At 40.9% G+C, this 21153-nt stretch overlaps 1 protein-coding gene across 1 annotated transcript in view; it reads left to right on the top strand.

The window, feature by feature from the left end:
• Positions 1-21153, top strand: part of adcy8 (adenylate cyclase 8 (brain)) — a 149867-nt gene that overhangs the window by 104071 nt on the left and 24643 nt on the right. Inside the window, exons 10-13 of the mRNA XM_030075106.1 lie at positions 1776-1977; positions 10379-10468; positions 13646-13818; positions 16875-16953. Coding sequence (XP_029930966.1) covers positions 1776-1977; positions 10379-10468; positions 13646-13818; positions 16875-16953 — 544 coding nt within the window. The remainder of the gene's footprint in view (positions 1-1775; positions 1978-10378; positions 10469-13645; positions 13819-16874; positions 16954-21153) is intronic.

Here is a 21153-nt window from a genome sequence, read left to right as displayed (position 1 = left end):
TTTTTCCCTGGTGGGCATAAAAGTTTGTTCCTTCATAGTGATTTATACTGCCTCATCCATAGACCATATAAACATCTAACATCTAAAATAAAAAATAAGCTATTAAAAAAATCGAAGTGAAGTGCTACAGCATGGGAACAGTCTGTAGTGCAAACGATAAACAGCAGTAAAATGAGAAAAGTGCTTGACAGCGAGAATGACAACAGAGATGAAGCCACGTCTAGATGTGGTTCTGATTTATTTTCATGAATAGAAATGTTTAACCTCACACCCTGGTGGGAGTTATGACTGAGTTTTGCTGCAAAATACACCGATTTAAAACACAAACCACTCATACATGAATGCTGCTCTGACATGAGAGGTCAGGACGGGTGTTACATGGTTGAATTTTCTAGTTTTTGTTACAATTCTAGCTGCAGCAGTACAGTAATCAAATCTGGAGGACACAAATGGATGGATTATGGTTTCAGCATCATGAGATGATATAAAAGAACAGATTTTGGCGATATTACCAAGATGCTGGCTAAAGGTTCGATGTTACCGTATCTGTTTGGAAGATAATCCCACATTTGTTCAAAGCTGAAAATGAGATGCAAGTTTGTGCAATATCACAGAAACATGCAGCCTGTGGTTTAATAATCCTAGCCAGAGGTCAGTATCACCGTGCGCGGGTCCGGGGTCCCTTGACAGGTCATGTACATTCAGTCTCAGGTGTAATTGGAGAAGTGTTTGCGTGCATTTAGACGATGCAACAAAACCATCCAACCGCATTAATGAGGAACATTAGAAAGGCCAAGCCACTGCACTGAATGAGGAGCAAATCCCTTTCAGAAACACCTCTGCTTTCCAGACCTTTCCTGAACTCACCTTCTGGAGGACATCGCAGTGAAAATAATATTTACCCAATTCAGCTCAGTGCTCGTTGGCTTTTTCTTTCAATGCCAAAATCCACTGGCCTTTCTAGTATTTGGGCTACAATCTGCATGACATATGCTTTATTAACAATGTTGTGTTTGGATCAACACACAATTCAAAAGTCTTTTTTTTTTAACTCAACATTAACATACAAGCAAGCATCTGATGGACATGGGCCATGGAAGCTGTTCAATGTCAACCCAAACAAGTACAATTTACAGTTTTATGCAAAATATGGGGTTGGAAACTGTTTAGGTGTTAGTTAGAAGGATATTTATGTTTGGACTGCAAAAACTGAGGTGAGTTGCAACTATTAATCGCTACAAATGTGATCATAATGTTGATTTTGATGCTGTATTTACAGGCGTTTTCAGTGTTGGAGCAGATTCCAACATCAGTTAGACGTCAAAGTGCTCAAACGTGTTGAAAACGGCATTTGTGCTTTATGTTATTTGCAGTTTGCTCGTGTTTTATTGTTTGTTTCCTGCTTTATAATTTAACTGGTGTGGGTTGTTTTTAAAGTTTTAATTGATTCTCTTTTTCATTTAATTCAACTGCTGTTTGAATGGTGATTTTACTTATAAGACCTTGTTAAGTCAGAAGTCGTTCATTCAGTGTCTTTTGAGCGCTGCTTCCTGTGAAGGTGGGCAGCAGAGGGTGGAGGAGTGTGAGTGTGTGTGTGTGTGTGTGTGTGTGTGGGTGTGATGGATTTTTGTTTACATCTTCAAGCAACAGAAGAATAGCTGTTACCTTGAGTACAGCTAATGGGAAGCCAAAAAACAATTAAAGGTCCTTTCTCAAAGTGCACCCTAACATTTCAGCCCACACCCGGCAGTGACAGCTCTGTCTTTTGTCTGCAGAATGGTTACCATGGTGATCCAGTTCTCCGTTCTCATCGTCCTCCACTCCTGCCTGGTCCTAGTTACCACGGCGGAGGACTACAAGTGTCTGCCTTTGGTCCTGCGCAAAGCCTGCTGCTGGATCAACGAGACCTACGCCGCGCGCAACGTCATCGTCTTCGTGTCGATCCTCATCAACTTCCTGGCGGCCATGATCAACATCGTGAGTTTCAGCCGCGGTTCGGTTTCGTTAATCCATGAGAAAGCTTCTTCTGAGCTGACCAGGGTGGATTTCACACCCGCGGTCTTTGGTTTGGACTTTCGGGGCGTTTTGCAAAGTTGGGACTATTTTGGTAGGTGTGAAGCTCCACGTGAACTAGAGCCGGTGCACCAAACTATGGGACAGCAGCTCTGGTGTGAAAACATTTCAGAAAAGTGCAAACCAAAGCAAGATTTGGGCATTGAGATGGTGCATTTGGAGGTTTACTGCAGGACATTGGGTTGATCAGCCTGATAGCAGCTAGGCAAGGCAAGGCAAGGCAAGCTTATTTGTATAGCAAAATTCAACACAAGGTAATTCAAAGTGCTTTACAGAGACATTAAAAGCAACAAGACACAATGTAAAACAATAAAAACAGTCAATAAAAAAGGGAAAAAGAAATCCTAGCTAGCAGTGTGCATCATGTCTAAGGCGTCCTTTAAAGGAGTACTGCAGTATTCTGGGCAAAATACTCCTTTTCTGAGTTACCCAGACTGAGACCAGATGTTGGACACTATCTTCACCTCTGTACGTCCAGTGGTTTGGTTTCTAGGGGTAGCATTTTGTGTTAGCTTAGCATAAAGACTTGAAGTCTATAGGAGTCGTTAGCCTGGATCTTTTGAGGTGAAAAAATAAACCTCACAGCGACTTCGAAGTTGCACTATTTACACATTGGATCATGTGGATTTGAAATATACGTCTTGGAATTGATGACAAAAGAACATGATTTGTTTTAGGAGACGTTAATGAGTGCTGGATCTTCCTCTACCTTCAGCGGTGTGCAGATCACCATGATAGATGGAAGGCTCCACCATCTAACTTCTCCTGAAACCACTCGCACAAGACGTGTAATCAAATGCACATGACACACTGTGTAAATCAGACGGCTTCACAGCTGCTGTAAGGTTTATTTATTTACTTTGACGGAGCCAGGCTAATGACTCCCATAGACCTCAAGTCTTTATGCTAAGCTAACAGGAAATGCTACCCATAGGAACTGAACCACTGGACGTCCAGAGGTTGAAATGGTGTCAAACACCTTGTCTCAATCTGGGGAAGTCAGGAAAAGGCTATTTTGCCCAAAAGTTGGAGTATTTGCTTAATCTTTATGTTGCCACAGAGTATATGTGTGCACCAGCCATAGCAGAGCTATAAACTGAATTTCTTGCAGCTCTGTAGACTCGACCGAAGCAGAATTACAAACATGTTGACCGGTTTGTTTCAGGTAGCGGCATCCGTCAAGAAAACAAAGTCTTCATTTTGTTTGCTATAAACTGTGGGCCTTTGAATCCCTCTGAGGCTGTAAACAAACAGTGATTAAGGGCAGTGAACCTGAACTGGCACCATGAAAAGATTACTTCATATATCCATTTACAGGCACGGAGCGGGCAAGACATCAACCGAGCCAGAAAGCAATCAAACCCAGAGAAATACAGCCTAAAAGCATCCTGAGCCAAGAAAAAAAAAATCTGTCTAATGCTCCTATAGTGTTACCATGGCGACTCGGATGTCTGTGGCTCTCTAGTGAAACCAGAGGAAGTGGATGTCATAATTCTTTCATTGACTTCATTCAGGAAACTGCCTTTTCAGTCCGATTAATGAGTCGCTCGGTCCGTCTGCTGACCAGGGACGGTACGCTGTCTCTGTCAGTGTCGGACACTTTTACGCATCTTACAGTAAATTAAAAGTGTCAAGTCCATCCATCCATTTTCTATACTCACTTATGCCTAATTAGGGATGTGAGGGGGCTGGAGCCTTATAGTGTCAAGCCACCCTTTGCAAATTGTACAATATTAGATGTCACGCTGGTTTTCACAGCACCGAGGAGTTACTAGTCTACTCGTGTGTGTGTGTGCGTGTGTGTCGTCGATTGACAGACATGACGTGATGTGTTAAAGTGATGCTGGCGTCCCTGGAGATGCAAGCAGTGGGAGGCGGACTGACGGGCAGGAAACTCTGCTGGAACTTCCAGTGGTGATACAACTCATGATTACGTTTGAAGATCTGGGCTTAAGTAAAGTGTTTGCCTCGTTCTCGCAATGTCCCTGAAATACAATCTCCCCGAAACTCACCTTTTTTCAGATTTGTGATTTTGCAAGGAAAGATTTGAAAGATTTTCCATCACCTCCTCCTAAAACGTGGCTTGATAAAATACTGAGGACCAGTTTTCACAACAATTGCGCTTTTCCTTCACCTATACAACCTTAGAACAAACTCCTCAACATTTATTTCAGGATCAGACAGTGATGCTGTCTTAGGTTGTAAGTTTCGGGATGTTGAATGGGATAAAGTTTTAGACAGTATCCAGTTCTGCTCCACCTGCACCCATCGCACACTGCAAAAAGTCACTCTTACCAAGATTATTTGTCTTATTTCAAGTAAAAATGTCTTATTTCTAGTCAAAATATCTCATTACACTTAAAATAAGACATGTTCACCTCAGAAATTACTAGTCTTTAGACAATTTTCACTTGTTTCAAGTGAAAATCTACTTGAAACAAGTGAAAATTAGCTTGAAACAAGAAACAAATTTTGCCAATGGAACAAGCAAATGTTTTTTTTACTTGTGACACAAGTGAACAAGTAAAAATTTGCTTGTTCCATTGGCAAAATTTGTTTCTTCTCAGTTGACCAGGGTGGATTTCACACCCACGGTCTTTGGTTTGGACTTTCGGGGCGTTTTGCAAAATTGGGACTGTTTTGGCAAATTTTTACTTGTGACACAAGTGAACAAGTAAAAATTTGCTTGTTCCATTGGCAAAATTTGTTTCTTGTTTCAAGCTAATTTTCACTTGTTTCAAGTAGATTTTCACTTGAAACAAGTGAAAGTGTTATTTCTGTGCTGATCATGTCTTATTTTAAGTGTAATGAGATATTTTGACTAGAAATAAGACATTTTTACTTGAAATAAGACAAATAATCTTGGTAAGAGTTTGACTTTTTGCAGTGCAGGCTAATCCAAATGAAGCTCATTCATCAAATACACTGGACAGAGGTCAAAACGTCTGAAATTAAACCTAACACCAACCCTCTATGCAGTAGATTCAGGCAGGCTCCAGCTACACTGGTGCACATGTTGTGGCTTTCTCTGACAGTGAAGTCAAGTTTTGACTCTTTGTCTACAGCAATAAACAGTATCCATGCTCTCTTTGGCCTCTCACCCCAAAAACATTCCTCTCTCTTGCTCCCAGAAACATGGTCTTCTTCATGCTCACAGGAAGTGTGGAAGTCAGCCACCTTCTCATATCCACTGGAGGGGACACTTAATGAGTTGCTTGCACCTTGAAAAGATTAGATGTACTTGACAAAACAAGGCAGAGAAATTTCATTTTATGTGGAACCCATTTATCTCCCTCTTCTCCTCTCTTAGCGCCAGCAAGAGGGGCGAGTTTGAGAAGCGAGAGGTGTGAATTAGCTTTTAGACATCGATTTAGATCATTTTCATCACTTTCTATGATAGTGTGCTGTGGTGCTGATGCTGATGCTGATACTGTACAGCTGCCTGTTTACGGTGCAGTCAAAAACCACGTGACGCACCTTAAACGCCATCAGTCGGGACTGAATGAGCCAATGAGCTACCAGAGGAGTACACAGCTCTTAGTGGTATCAGTTACCGATGAACACTGGGAAGCTTCACAGGGCTCCCACGGGCCTTGAGAATCATTCATAGTTTGCAGATTTGACAAAAATAAAACGAGGCCTCTGAGGATTTTCAAAGTGCGTGGACGGCCTTGAGCGTACTTGAGTTTCAGACGTGAAACGCCTCTATGAGCTGTAACTCTCGCTCTCACAGCATCACGGCTGCCAGCTGATTATTACACAGCAGCGAGGGCAAAGCAAACAATCTAACCCATTGAAATCTTTTTCTGTGTTTTTTTTCCAACATTTTGTGCAATTCTTTGGTCATTTTCTGGTAGTTTTATTGCTTTTTTCCCCTAAATTTTGACTAATATCCAGGTTAATTATTTGCTAGTGTGCTCGCTACTTTTTTTTCCTCATGTTTTTGAAAGAGGTCAGCTGAATTTGCTCAGGTTTCAAAGGGTTAACAGAGGAGCGTGAGCAGAGCTGCAGTTGCGACCAGCTAATATGCGAGTTATGCAACTGCAGCTGTGAAAACAAACAATAAATGGAGCATTATCAGGTCTTCACCAAAGCCAAACTTCAAAATCCTCTTTGTGCTTCTGCAGCATTGTGATGGTCATCCAACTAAATATGTGCCGTCGGGTCAGGGCGGCAAAAATGGCGTGTGCCGGTCGGGTTTTGGAGACATTTTAAAACTGCACTAAGCGCTATCTGACCACTAGAGGGTGCTGAGAGCTCAAACTGCAGCAGAGTCAGTCCTGCTTCCATGTTTTTTTTTTTTTTTTTAGGGAGTTGTTCCTTATCCGATGTGAGGGTCCAAGGACAGAGGATGTTGTATTTCCTGTAAAGCCCTTTGAGACAAATTTGTAATTTGTGATTCTGGGCTATATAAATAAATACAATTGAAAATTGAATTATACGGAGCTTCTCAAAGCTGAAAGTTAAGGTGAAAAATGTGTTGTTGAGACGGAAATGGGGGCAGCGTTTGACTCTCACGAGGCTCCTGTTGGATTACTTTTGATTATTCTGTCTCTGAGCTCCACTTTGAAAATTTGTTGACGCTGCAGACTTTGAGCTACAAGGTAGGCTGCTGTGAATGAACTTTTTCTGTGGCCGCAGTGCGATTTATGTGACATTTGGAGACGTTAACCTGCAGAATGTCACATTGCAGAGACCTTTTGAATGAAGATAAAGGTTTGAAAGGGTTTGAAAAGGAGGATTTTATTCAGTAAATTCAGTAAGCCAAAACCAGGAAACAACAACAGGCTGTAAACTGCGTGGTGGAAAGAACTCCGACTTTGATGACTCTCACAAGGGGTCATTTTACTGCAAAAAAATAAATAAATTTAATCGTGAATTGTATTGCATCGGATGTTCCAGAGGAGCTTCGTGTCTCCCGGTGCTCGTATCTCCGCAGACGCCAGAATCCGGTGTGGCCTCAACTCGCTTTATTGAACCCAGAGGCTGACTTTTCTGTCACCTTTGAGAACATGGTGCAAACAGAGTGGTGCTTCACATCGATGCCACCGTGTGTGTCTTCGTTAATTAGAATATCATCCAAATTCATCAGTATGCCTCAACCTCTCTCTGACCGAGGATCAGCACTTCAGAATGAAGGATTTCACCTGGATTTATTGACTTGAAAAGATCAGGAGTTTCAAAAAAAAAATGAGGCTTTTGATGTCTGACATTGCCAAACTCTGAGTCCTTGAGTTTCACCAAGTAAGGCCTTGAAAGTCATTGAGGAGTCGCTGAGCTCGATGTGGGCGTGGGAACTGTGCTCTAAGCCTCTTCCCACTGAGCAATACGTCTCAGATTTGAATTTAAAATGACGATTATGTGCTCAGTTCAGCTCTGTTGTGGCTGTGTTAAATGGCGGCTGCTTTTATAATTTGGCATTCATTAATTCAAAAGCCATTTTTCCGTCCACACACCTTGTCCTCTGAAAGCCTGACCCCATCGACCTCAATTTACCTGATACGGCGGCGCTGTGCTTATGGGAAGGGTCTGAAAAAACACCGGCTCGCTAGTCATTACTTGAACTAAACACATGAAACGAGCTCATAATTAGCTTGTGATGTTGCAAGGTCGCTGATTGCATCAAGCAAAGCGCATTATACAACCAGCGAGAAAAGGATCTGTTTGGCAGAGATAAAAAGGACACGTAATCACAAAGAAACTAATAGATCCCTACCACTCATATGGAGAGGCTTTTTTTTCCAGCTGAATTTAAATTAGAGAAGAAAAGAAAGAACTGCAGGTTTTTTTTTCCTCCACTTGTTCAAGGATTTTGTGAGGCGATACGGTCACTTTTTAACTTTTAGATATTTAACTGAAACTCATACAGAGCAGTTTTCACTGAAAGAGAGAATAAAATGTGTGTAGTCGATCACTCATCTAAGAAACAGTTTTATTGTGGCAATAAATGTAAAAGAATAGCACAGCTGTGAAAATTAAAAGCCTCTTGTTTTTGTCAAAATAGGCTAAAAGTAAGCAAAGCAAAAGTAATTTCTCAGTAGTCTAGAACCCTAACTAAAGAGGTAATCCTCATTCATTTTTAAATTTAGTTTCTCTTTGCTGCCAGATATCACCTGTCAATCAAACAGTGTGGGCGGGACTTGGAGTTCCTGTTGATGGAGTTTGAGATTCTTTATTTTTTTGTCTGTTCAGGCATGGTGGCTATCGCTGCTCATGCTGACTAACCAGTTCTTCTTTTTTCTGTTTATGCCAAACAAACTGTAAAGCACCAAGAGTTTAGATGAGACAATGGAAAAGCCTCATGGACTGGATGTATGTTGGATCGCTGCTGTGGTATTCAAACTGGTCACAGAAAACAACAGAAACATGCTGACGTATGTAGAAATGTTGCTGATTGTTACCTTCAGGCACAGGCTCTGGATTTTTAAACCAAAACCACATTAAAATATTGATTTCCATGATTTAGCACCATATAGCACAGTCAAATAGATCTGGAAATTGTCCATCCAAAAAAAAAAAAAAAAAAAATTTGCAAACTGTTTGTGGAATTTCTGACTTGTAAACTGTTGACAGCAGTGTCAGCTCCGGGAAAATGGATGCTCTTTTCTTTGGATTTCCCCCGTGGAGGAAAACTCAGAGCTTTTTCTTGTTGTGAAAACCCATTTATCACGATTTGGCACGATGAATGTCGTGTTGTTGCAAGACTGAAATTCAGAGGTCAATGCAGCATTAGCCCAGTCAGCAGCAGAGTGGTGTGCAGGTATAGGGGAGACTGGGGTAAGATGAGCCATTTTTCATATTTAGGATCGCTACATCAAGGCAATCATACTTTTATCGCTAACTAATATATCTGCATATATTTCAGGATGTTGTGCATCTCTTCAAACAAACAGAATGAGTGTAAACATAACTGTTTCCATAATATAGCATGTCCAAAAAAAGTGGTCTCGTGGCACAACTTACCCCGTGTATGGGGTAAGTTGATGGTGCACTTTTATGCTAGGTTTATGACCGCATGTTGTAGCTCATAGATATCACAACTGATTTATAAAACAAATTTAAAATGACCTGTTTTGGTCAAAACACAATTCTCATGAATCTGATGATAGACTGAATTCACTTTCAAGAGTAAAAAATGTTTTTTTGGAAATAAATGTCTAACCACTTTACCCATGTGGTTCTTACCTTCACAGACTCCATGAAATGATGCCTTCCTCCTAAATATTTGGTCACATGATCAATGTTTTTTACCGTTTCCTAGCAACAGGGGGTGGCTCAACTTACCCTTTGGCTCAACTTACCCCAGTCTCCCCTACGAGGCAAGGTGTTAGTATCAAGGCAAAATCAAACTGTTGGAAAGCACAGCTTGCAAACACAATTTCAGCAAATATCTGAGTTTCCTGTCCTCACAAAGGACATTTGTGATGTTTTTTGAGGCAGAAAACAAGCACCGTGCCGACTTGTGTTTAAAGTCCCCCTCCACTCAAAAAGGTGTTTTTTTTCTGTTTCTGTTCCCTAAAAAGTCTTGACCTTGTCGGACGCCACAAACCCCACAGCCAATCAGCCGTCAGCTCACGAGGGCGCTGCTTTGCATATCATTGACCGGCAGAGCTGCTGCTGGCCGTGTTTTGTCTTCATAAAAACAAGACCAACTCAAAACGGCTGCTTCACATGAACAATACTTGTAAATTTGTCTTTTTCATGGTTAGATTGTGAAATATGGCACAACTTCCATGAGTGTCTCGGGTCGGGACGTCCTGGTTGTGTGAACAGAGCTCTGGTTACGAGCCGGTGTGCCAGCAGGCGAGGAGGTGGGCGGGGCCTATTTGCATATTCATAAATCTGCACATTTTTAAGAGCTACATTTGAGGCACAAAGAGATTTTTTACATGGAAAGAAATACTAAACCTGTCATATTGACGAACAGATTATTTGTCGGGGCTTAGTAAATGACCGGAGGGGGACTTTCTCCTCCCTGCAGCTGGTGGTGCTTATGCTTATAAATGGCGGGCATTGACATTTTAATACTTGGGCTGAAAAACACCAAAGTTATCCTTTAGGAGTTGCTTCTTTAATACGATTGTGGCTAAGCGGCTCGGAGACACGCAGAGCGGACGGCAGCGTCTCTTGTTTGCCCACAATCAGATTTGGATTTCTGACCCGAGCATCTTGAAAGATTAAAGGCTTGATGAAAAATGTATGAGGGCGGATTTGGTGATATTCTTACACTGATCCTGCATCGCTTTTAATGCTGTGCAACACCAGTAATCCCCCCCGCCCCCCCTCCTGTCGCTCTCTCTCACAGCTGTGGTGCGATTTCGACAAGTCCAGCACCTTCCGCAACCAGACGTACAACGAGTCGGCCTCCATCCCGGACATCTGCTTCTACCCAGAGGTAGGAACCGAGCGAGGTGTCTCAATTTTGCAGTCACGTCCATCTGTTGTGTTTTTTTTTTTTTTCTCTCTTCTTGTTCTTCTTCTTTTTTTTTTTTTTTTTGGCTTCTATGACAGTGGCAAAACTATGAATTAAACATCACGGACATCTGCTGGTACCCGGAGGGAGGCCTCGCCACCGACAACAGGGACTGATGGAGCTGTCACCAGTTTAAAATAATCTGCTGTGTTATTTTGGCTCTCACAGCAGCAGCAGCAGCCGGGTGATGCTTTCAGTCAGGAAGTCATGCTTTTATGGCTTGAAGCTCGAGCTGAATCACACATGACCCTGCAGTTATACATCACAGCCTTATTTCCTGCTGGGGATCAGTGGAGTAAACATGCATATCTGGATATCTATCAGTGAAACAACAGCTTCCCCAAATACAGACCCAGTTAGCTTATTTTTTACTGTTTAAAATGGCCAAATCACCCTGGAAAATAACTCGCCGATTGATTGCCAGTTCAGTGGTGTTTGGTGACGTGTTGGATTTTATACCTGCTATTGCATCTTTTAATTTTTACTTAACTTCGATTTCTATTTTTTGTCCTAAAATTTGGAGTTTCAAAACAAATAAACTTTCACGAGAGAGCACATTTATCCGATTCTCAGATGGGCGCGCTGGCCTCCAGTCAAATGCTTGATTGATTTCAAAGCCCCACTTATTTTCTGTATGTCTCTCATTGGTTTGGCCCCAAAATATGTTGCAGAAGACACATTTTGGGGCCGGGCAGGTCTCTCAGAGTTACAGGGATCTGGTGTATCAGAGTCCAAAACAAATGTGGTGAAACAGCTTTGAGCTCTTATGCCCTAGGATGACCCATGAGTGCACCACACACTCGTGCACACACATGTATGTGCTTATATACACACCGTGGGCATTGTCATCAGGATGGGTGACAATTATTTCAGCGCAGGTCACGAACATCACCTCAGCAGACGAGAAACTGTTCTGTCTTCTGAAATCCTCCAAAACACATCTGAACACTGTAAAACACCAGTAAACACAAGGATTACATCGGTGTAATATAACATGTGGCGTGTATTAATAAAACACCTTTTAGCCCTCCTGTTATGTTCAAATTTAACAACATCTTTTATGTTTGGGGTCAGTTTGACCCCTGCAGTTTAAACCTCCACTAAATTATTATAATTAAAATTGTGACCAAAGTTTATGTGTCAGGTACTTTATGTTTCTTTGTTGACGACCTAAACAGCCCTTTAAATAAAACATAACTCCCCCCACCCCCACCTATACATCCAGTATTCCTATTACACGACTATGGAAAAATATGCAAATCACCATAAAATCTCACTGATTGACCTAAAATTGGAAAGAAATATTAATTTTTGGTGTTTTAATGGCTTTATATTATTTCTAAGTACAGATTTTTGTTATTTATAACCGATGTGTTACAAAGTGTGTACAGGACATTGAAAACATATCATCATGTGAATTTCATGTTTACCCGGTAGTACCCATTACATTAGGAAAACTCATTAAATATGAAGCAAAAAAAAAAAAATGATGTTAATCATTTATTTATAGAGGTTAAACATTGAATGGAGTCATATTTACTCCGAACATAATAGGAGGGTTAAAATAAAACACAAGCCTTAGTTCCCTTTTTGCGCTGCTTTTCATGAAGCTGTTCTTATGGTTACTTGTATTTATCATATCGGTTCAGTTGTAAATGAGTCTTTGAATAACCTCTGTGCACGATGAGGCGAGTGTGTTTGTGTAGCTCCTTATGAGCAGGAGGATTTGTGTTTAAAACCATTTAATGAACACACAGTCTGGCTCAAGTTAGGTCACTGTTCATACACGTAACCATAGCAACAAGCTGAAACTAAAGCAGAACACCTCGGTTTAACAGCAAGCGTCAATGAAAACTAAAGAAATTAATTATCTCAACGCATCTTTTTCGTTGCCAAAGTCAGTTAAATGGATTATTGATGATTTTCCAGCTGGTAACACTGGTGGAAGTGTTGTTTCCCAGAGCCCGGCCGAGGCAGAGGGCAGGTTGAGGAAAAACGGGTTTCCTCCCCCAAAAGGAAACCCGTGACGGCACTTCATCAGCAGATGACCTCCTGTAACGCCACGAACATCACGAACTGATTAGATCTGCAGGGGATTTTTCTTTAAAGCCTCTCTCGCTTCGTTCAAAAGAAAGAAACGGGAAGATTTTCTGGGAGCATGGACCTGACATTTCAGCATCAGCGCTGAAGGAGCTCTCTGCTCTCTCTCTACTCCAAACTTTCGGAGTTCTTAAAGACATTTTGCCTTGTTCTCTGTTTTTTTTTAACCCTATAAAGCCATTTGTATCATATATGATACACATTTTCAAGTCCGTTTTTTGTTTTCAGTTTAATCAATACCTACCAAAGTTTAATCAATTCCAAAATACTGTTGTATACCTTTGAACACTTCCCCTGTTCACCCTAGACCATACCATTGGCACTTCAAGTACATATCATATATCATACACCAGAAAGGTTGTGTAATAACATATTCTTTGAATTTTTTATATATATATATATATATATTTTGTTATAGGACTAAATAAAGGGTTCAGTTTCAAAAAATTGGGATTTTCTGCCAGTTCTTTCATAGTTCAGGCTTTATAGGGTTAATGTGATTTTTGTTGTATTGTGAATGTCTTCCACTTCCTTTATGTTGTTGGTCTGTTTGCCATGAAGATGCTGCATTAAAAAACATTTTGTTTTGCTGGCGCTGATGTTTAAATATACCTACAATTTAGGGGTTCAAAAAAATCCAATTTATCCCTAATCCAGTCTGTATATCTAGAAAGTTTGTGTAATTTGGTGAGGTTTCCAGTCGGGATTTTGTTTATTTCAAAGCTCAAACCATCAAAAATGTAGATGTGAACAACTCAACAACAGCAGCTCCTTCCATAAGCAATGACAGAGTTTTGTTGGGAACTATTTCCTGACGAAGAACACCAGCAAACGGTATCCATCCACCTCAGACTGGTTCTGGTTGAAGGCATGTAGCAACAGTTTGCTGGTGTTCAGTCTGGATGGAGAGAAAATATTTTTTATTGTGTTTTGGATGAATGTGTGTCTTTAATCTGAGACCTGGTGACAGGCTGATTGAACTGTCCGTCCTCGCCGCAGTACTTTGTGTTCACGGGCGTGCTGGCCATGGTGACGTGCGCCGTGTTCCTGCGGCTGAACTCGGTGCTGAAGCTGGCCGTGCTGCTGGTGATGATCGCCGTCTACTCGCTGCTGACCGAGGCCTTCTACACCTCGCTGTTCGTACGCTACGACACCGTGCACCACAACACAGAGTGAGTCCACACACACACACACACACACACACACACACACACACACACAGTGTCTACACTCAGATTTGAGTTTTTATGCTTCATAGAAGGGCAGGCATCTCCATGTGCCGACGTCAGCGAGACTTTAATTTAACAAAAATGAACCACTGTTGACAAAAACTATGAGGAAATATAAAGGCATTTTTATCGAATAAAAAAATGAGACAAAAATGCCAAACAGCTGAACTCTCGACTTGGAGGGCAACTGATAGATGGGCAGAATTTACTTTTTAGATTAAGACACCGTGAAAATAAAAACTAGAAACCAAACAGAAGAAGCTACAATGAGGACTGCAGATTAACGAACAGGCTAACAGATCATTCAGTGAGGAATTTACAGAAACAAATGTTAGAGTAATTAGCGTAAAATAACAAGACAATAGATTATTATTATCTTTATGATTAAAAATTATTAAAATAATTAGAGTAGCATTTTTTATTGTAATTTTGTATTTACCATTACTGAAATGTTTATTGTTGTTGATTCATTCTTTTTATGTTATTATTTTTTATTTATTTTATTTATTTTTAGCAGTTGTTACATAACTGCTTTGCATGATGATGTAATGACAACTAACTAACTAACTAAATAAATAAACAAATAAATAAATAAAAAGTGGACAATTTGAGGACTGACAATGTCAGCAACATCTGAGACAGGAGTCAAATGTTGTCGTTTTTTAAATTTTTGATTATTTATGTGAATTAAGCAGCACCTTCTCAGTTTTGTCAAACACTGCAGATTAGCCACGCCCCTTCAGCGTCTTTAGTGTGAAACTGACACCAAAAGGTACCTTCAGCATCAGGATGAGAAGACTTTTATCACGTGTCAGTGTCATGTGGTTAGGCAACAAAACCAGTTGGTTAGGGTTAGGAGAGGTTAGTTTAAGCGAACAAACGTCTTGGTTAAGGTTAGGGAAAGGTTCGGTTTCGACAACAAAAAGGAAACCGTACAGTCTCGCTCACACAGGAGGGGTCTCCTTGGAAACGGGAATCAAACTCGTGCATCTGGTGCATGAAGCTCCCGTGGCTTCCTACCACGTCACCATCCCCCCACGTCTCGTGCTGATGTCAGGGGGTGCCTTCGGCCTCTCATGGGTGCTGCGTGCGCTGGTATCAGATGTCAGAGGGTGCCTTTGGCGTCGGTAACAAGATGCAAAAAGGTCATGGCCACGCTGCGGTGTGGTATGCCCTTGGAGTGAGAACGGGCTTGGAAGTAACACAGATCACCCGACAGTCAGGTGCAGGAAACTAAAGAAGCATCATGAAGGTTTAGAGTTGGATTTATGCTGAGTTTTAGTTGCGTGAAAGAGCTTTGGTGAAGGCTGAAGAAAAGCTTTGGTCATGATTAAATAATATAAACTCCCTTAGAGGAAAAATTATTCTGATTAAAAGTGAAAAAATCAGATTTAAGCAGTCTCCATTTCTGATTTGTTTAAATATGTGCACATGGATTTGTACGTACAAGCACACATACACATGTATGCACACACACACACACACACACATACACACAAACCGGCAAGCATGCCTGCACACAATTACTGATCAGTGTGTCCACAGAGGCGCAGGCTGCCGCTCTCCTCTGCTCGCCCTCATAAACACATCAGTGACCTTTAGTCCGATGATGTGTGAGGGAATCCTGAGCACACGACCATAAAATGCATGGTAAAGGAAGAAGGAAAAAAATGAAACAAAAAAAAAAAAGGAGCAGTGGTGTCTATAGGCGCTCTATAGGGATCCACTGTAATTCAGATTCCTATCTTTAGGACCCCGGGGAAATAAGAGGAAAGGTCATGTGGAAAAGGGCGCAGGGCTGCAGGATCGATCACGACCTCCGGCACAACAAGTGTCCTCCTCCGAGCTCTCACACGGGGATTTTTACTAAAAAATTAAAAGCATTACCAGTTATGTATGAGGTGAAATCATCTTGTGTCAGGAGTCAAGTGAGATTATTAAGCCGCTAAGATTTTGATTCATTTTAGCCTAAAAAGAAATAAACTTTTAATTCATAACAAAAGACGGTGTTATTTGTTCAGGTGAGTTTTTCCTCTCCCAGTTTCATGTTTTGATGACATTAACCAGGTGATAAGACTTAATGCTGCCTTCAAGTCGAAAAAGTAGAAAAACTGTGTCTTCTTACGAAAATGTCACATGTGAAATATGCATTTTCACATGAGAAAATTTGAATTTCATATGTGAATGTACCATTTTCACATGTGACTGGCGAAGTTTGCATGTGAACTAACATTTTCACATGTGAAAAGAAAATAATGGCACATTTGAACTTCACCTTTTCACATGTGATGTTCAGATTTCACATATGAAAAGAAAATAATGGCACATTTGAACTTCACCTTTTCACATGTGATGTTCAGTTTTCACATGTGAAAAGAAAACAGTGTCACATGTGAAGTAGATATTTTGTGCTTTTCCACATGAGAAAACATCATGAAATCACATGAGATTTGCATCTTATCACGTGACTAGTTTCTTCACATGTGAATAATAATTATAAGAAGTAGAAAATAAGAAATATATCAAAAAATATGTGCCTTACAAATTTGTAAAAAATTTTGTGCGTTATGTATAAAGTGTGTGCACTTATACTACAAAATATTACAACAATAAATACAGAATAGAAACTGAGTGTATACAAAAAAAGTCTACCTGTTGAATTGCTGTTGTTTATGAAATATTACAAAGGATACATTATAGTATTATTAACTATATATATATATGTGTATTATTTTGTTTTCAGTAAGAGACTAAAACACAAGTTAGGATGACCATTTCACTTCACTGTTCTCTGATTTTCTTGTTTGTTAAAGATGACAGAGAAAATGATTTTATTTTCAGAGCAGCAGCTGAGAGTGGAGGGCGGGGAATGTGGAGGGGACCAATCAGAAGTGAAAGCAGCTCAGAAAATGATCTGTGCTCGTGTGCAGAACCGTGAGCCTCGCCCGTTTGGAAGCATCACACTGACGAGACGGCCTCTCCTCTGCTTTTTCCAACAGAAACTTTCTGGGAACCAAAGAGACGTCGCTGCTGCTCATGGCCATGTTCCTGCTCGCTGTGTTTTACCACGGACAGCAGGTAGACCAAACGCCGCCTTCTGCACTTTTACAGTCACAGGTGCTCTAATCTCCAAATGCTTTCAGAGTAAATGTACAGCAAAGGGTCTGGGTGGCGTTGGGGCAGAGATGCATGTTTTTGTGGTGGATCCTGACATGCACGATGCAGGACAAGAGGACTGTGTGTCTCTGCAGGAAGGCATGACTCAGTGATCTGTGATGTATATTTTCAGGGCGGCCATATTTCCAAACGCACAAACCTGGACCGCACTATTCCCCTTTTCTGCCTGTCGCTGATGTTAAGTGCATTGTGGCTGAAGCTGAGACGCATATCCGAGCTTTGGGCAACTCTCCAAAACGCACCGCGTCCAAAAAAACGTGTCAGTATATTAAATAAAATGGCCTGATAAGTCTTTTGAATTTAGTTTTATTACACAAAGCTTCAATCTCCATAAATCACAGTCGGCTGCGCTCCATCAGGTCGAGCTCAGGAGCCTGTTTGTCGTCTCTTTGCTGTTTCTGATTCTCATGGATGCAAACTGCCTCGACCAAGTCCGTCTCCTCAGTCGGTGCGTTCGCTGCACAGCGCGGTGTGGAAGCCAGAAGGCCCTCGAGGACGTTCTGCATCGGGACTGTGGGAAGTGGAGAGCCGGCGGCGGCACTCATCGGCACTTAACGCCCAGCGGCATCGTCACACCCGTAATCAGAGGGCGAGCAGCCTCTCAGGGGTTATGGCTGTATAATGGATTACCTGCTGGTGTGGATGAATCTGCTTCCAATTCAAAGCAGACCTGGTGTGGTTTACAGTCTGGCGTATGACCCAATTTTTTTTTTTTTTTTTTTCAGATGTAAACAGCCCAGAGACAGCAGGTATGGCGGCGGTGTGCTCATGCTCTCTCTATGGCAACCTTTGATCACACAGTTCAGCGGCTCGGCGGCGGTCAAAGACCGAGGGGAGACGGCCGTAATTGAAGGTCCTTTGTAGCCTCGTGAAAGTAGAAAGCAGCCGCATTTGAAGTCATTCAATGGCGTATTGATTTTCCCCGGGTCAGTTTTACCGCCTGGGTTTGGCCGAGCAGAGACAATGAAAGCTCCCAGCGTGACGCGAGTTCAGACGTTATTTGTGTGAGATGCACAATGTCAGGCTGAAAGAAAGGGCGTGCACAAAAGCGACCGCTTGCTCTCGTGAACAAGGTTGGAGAGGTGGCGCCCGAAATGTAACGCACCTCGGATTTCTGCCAATTAGCCGCTCACATTTACATTTTGGGCCCTCAGCTGCCTGATGTTGGAAACCCGTGGAGAAACAGCTCCCACATCAAAGCCGAGACGCCGTCAGCGCCGCGTCCACCAAAACCTCTTTCCAACGTCGACTCAACAGTTTGAAAAGCTCCGGGTTGAGTTCCATGACTTTTCCATGATTACAGTGTTGAGTCTCCGTGACACACTGTGTGGAGACAGTGACCGTGATTTATGACACATTTATGGTTTGATTGATTGATTGATTGATTGATTTTCTTTTATTTAAGTGTCGTGCTTCACTCAGAAGCCCAGCCCATATGGACTTACAAGACACTGTTGCACACATTACAAAACCATGCTCAAACATACAACCACAAACTACACATTAGAGTAAATCAGGAATACAAAGTCAAATCCAAAACCAGGCACTTCCAAAATATACCCCTCAAATTATGTATCAGTTAAACAAAATATGCTGCCTCCTGTTCCAGGCCTTGGAAATAAAATTTGCAGTCTTAAACTTTAAGTCTTTGGGTCATTCTACGGAAATGTCCATTTTCCTGTCCCTCATCTTTACAGAAGTGTAACACTTGAAAAACACTTTAGGGTTACACTTTTATTTATGTTTTCAAATAAAACAATATGTCATTTGATAAGTTATACCTTCTTAAGCCATCAATTCAGCATTATTTGTTTTTTAATCAATTATATCGAATCCCAAGATCCACAGAAGTGATCGTCCCTATAGTCATGTATAGAGGCCAAGTGCCATATTTTAAGGCCAAAAAGTTGTTTTTCTACCATTTAAAATGCAATAATGTCTACATAAATATAAAATATTTTATGTGAATGACATAAAAAATCAAAATGCTAAATGATTATTTAAAAAAAATATAATTAAAGTGTGGTCCCCTGGAATTATGTCACTGGTGTTACCATCTAACAAAAGTCTCTTATTTTGAAATAAACATCACACTGATGACATAACTTGACTTCCTCTTATCTCTTTCCTGAAGATCTATGGAGAAAGCCCCATGGTATGTCCACTGTCTCTCTTCAGTTATCAAAAGATTTCTCATTTATCTAATGATTTCATGTGAAGCTTTTGGTTGAAGTCACTGGTATGACCCATTTTATTGTGAGGGAAATGTAAAAAAGTGCAATACAAATGTATTAAATAACATCATTTAGTGAGTATACTGTGATTGACAACATGTGGTCTGATTCCCTGTAGCAGTCATTTTGTTAAATGCATTTTTCATGAAAAATGTCACTGGTGTTACCATCACTGGTGTTACCATCCTTATAGGTAACACCAGTGATGACCAGTATCTTCGGCCTTATCAATGTCACTGGTGTTTCATTGTGTCACTGGTGTTACTGTGATTATTATGTTAAATGTGACACTAAAATGTGTCACATTTAACATAATAATAATTTTACATCAATTGAATTTTGCCATACTTAAGCATTAAGATTTAAAGGATTGCATCATTACTTGTTTACAACTGTTTTTCAAATATTTTCATTGTTATAGCAAATACATGGTTGCGCAAATGAACAAATTTCATTCAGTCACACTTTTAACAAAGCTGATTAAAATTAATAAAGAGATATTCTCATCTCTGGTTGTTTGGTCATTATTCTTCTGTGACTCTGACTACATTTACTGAAGAGACTGAGAAATAATATTTAATTAAAGCCTTTAAAAATGCCAAAGAAGTAAGGTAACACCAGTGACAAAAATACGGTACATGCAATCTTTAAATAAATGCACAAAAAAAATAAAAAGCCATTAAGCTGTCATTTATGTGTATTCAGAAAGTCAATAAGTTATAGAATAATGTGGTATAGGTTAAAATGTTAAAAAAGAAGATCAATTTTATGACATCTTGCCTTTCCAAAAGTGAACATTTCTGTAGAATGACCCCTTTATGGTTTTCCCTGATCAAACTTGGAAACACTTCCAATTCAGAGGTGTTCTTCAAGGCAGAATCAGTAGGATTTTCCTAGAAAGAAAAAAAACAAAAACAAATCACTTTATAGACTCCTACAAAAATAACCCCTCTCCATCATAACTGTGAGCCACTAGCAGTGTGTGTTGCTGTGTGTGTCTGCAGAGACCCCGCCCTCTGCCTGGATTTTCTCGTTTTGCAGTGGCTGTGTCGCTCCCAGCCAATCACAGCGCAGCACCGCATCCAATAGCAAGCCAAGAAAATCACAGTTGTGGGCCACAGAAAAAAAAAAGGAAATCTAATGAGGTGAAACTCCACAGCGAGAGAGGAGGATTACATTTTGGTTTGGCATTTCATTCCGTCACTATCCTAGGAAACTGCCTGCCGGTGGTTAGTATAGCCAGGGAGGAAGGGCGAGCTTTGAATATTGTGTTTCCAAACTACAACCGACAAATCCCTCTCGTTCTGCCTTTAAACATGTTTTACTCTGCAGGGTGAGGGAATATAACATGAAAACAATCAACATAAATATCATGTTTGGTGAGTAACTAGTGACTTTTTTTTTTTTAAATAACCGTGACTTATTAAATATTTGTGAAAAACCAGGTGGGAAGGCACCCTCAGCAGCGTTCAGGAGATCGAACAGGAGCACACAGCGAAAACCAGACAGCCACGTTACTGCCGGGCAGCAACCCAGAGACATGTGTGCGGCGTCACATTTAAAGGATGTAATTATTACCAGAGCAAGTGACGCGTGACGGAAAGCTCACAGCTGCGCTTTGCTTTTGCTCCCATCTCGTTGGATGTAATTGTTAATTACTGTGTCTTAATGCAGCGACAGACAACATTTACACTCTTTGTGCTTACAGCCAGTGTGGCGTTTCCCCGAGACAAAGTCAGGAAAATGCGGAAAACAAAAAGATCAAAACACGAGGCGAACTTGATTTATCACTGCTAGAGCGATGCATTTGTTTTCTAATTTGACCTCGTGGAAGTTTATATTTTAATGACAGGGGACTCCTCCTCCT

The sequence above is a fragment of the Myripristis murdjan genome, chromosome 17 (genome assembly GCF_902150065.1).
Source record: "Myripristis murdjan chromosome 17, fMyrMur1.1, whole genome shotgun sequence".
Classification (NCBI taxonomy): domain Eukaryota; kingdom Metazoa; phylum Chordata; class Actinopteri; order Holocentriformes; family Holocentridae; genus Myripristis; species Myripristis murdjan.
The sequence above is the reverse complement of the archived record's forward strand: the minus strand, read 5'-3'. Positions and strand labels throughout refer to the sequence as shown.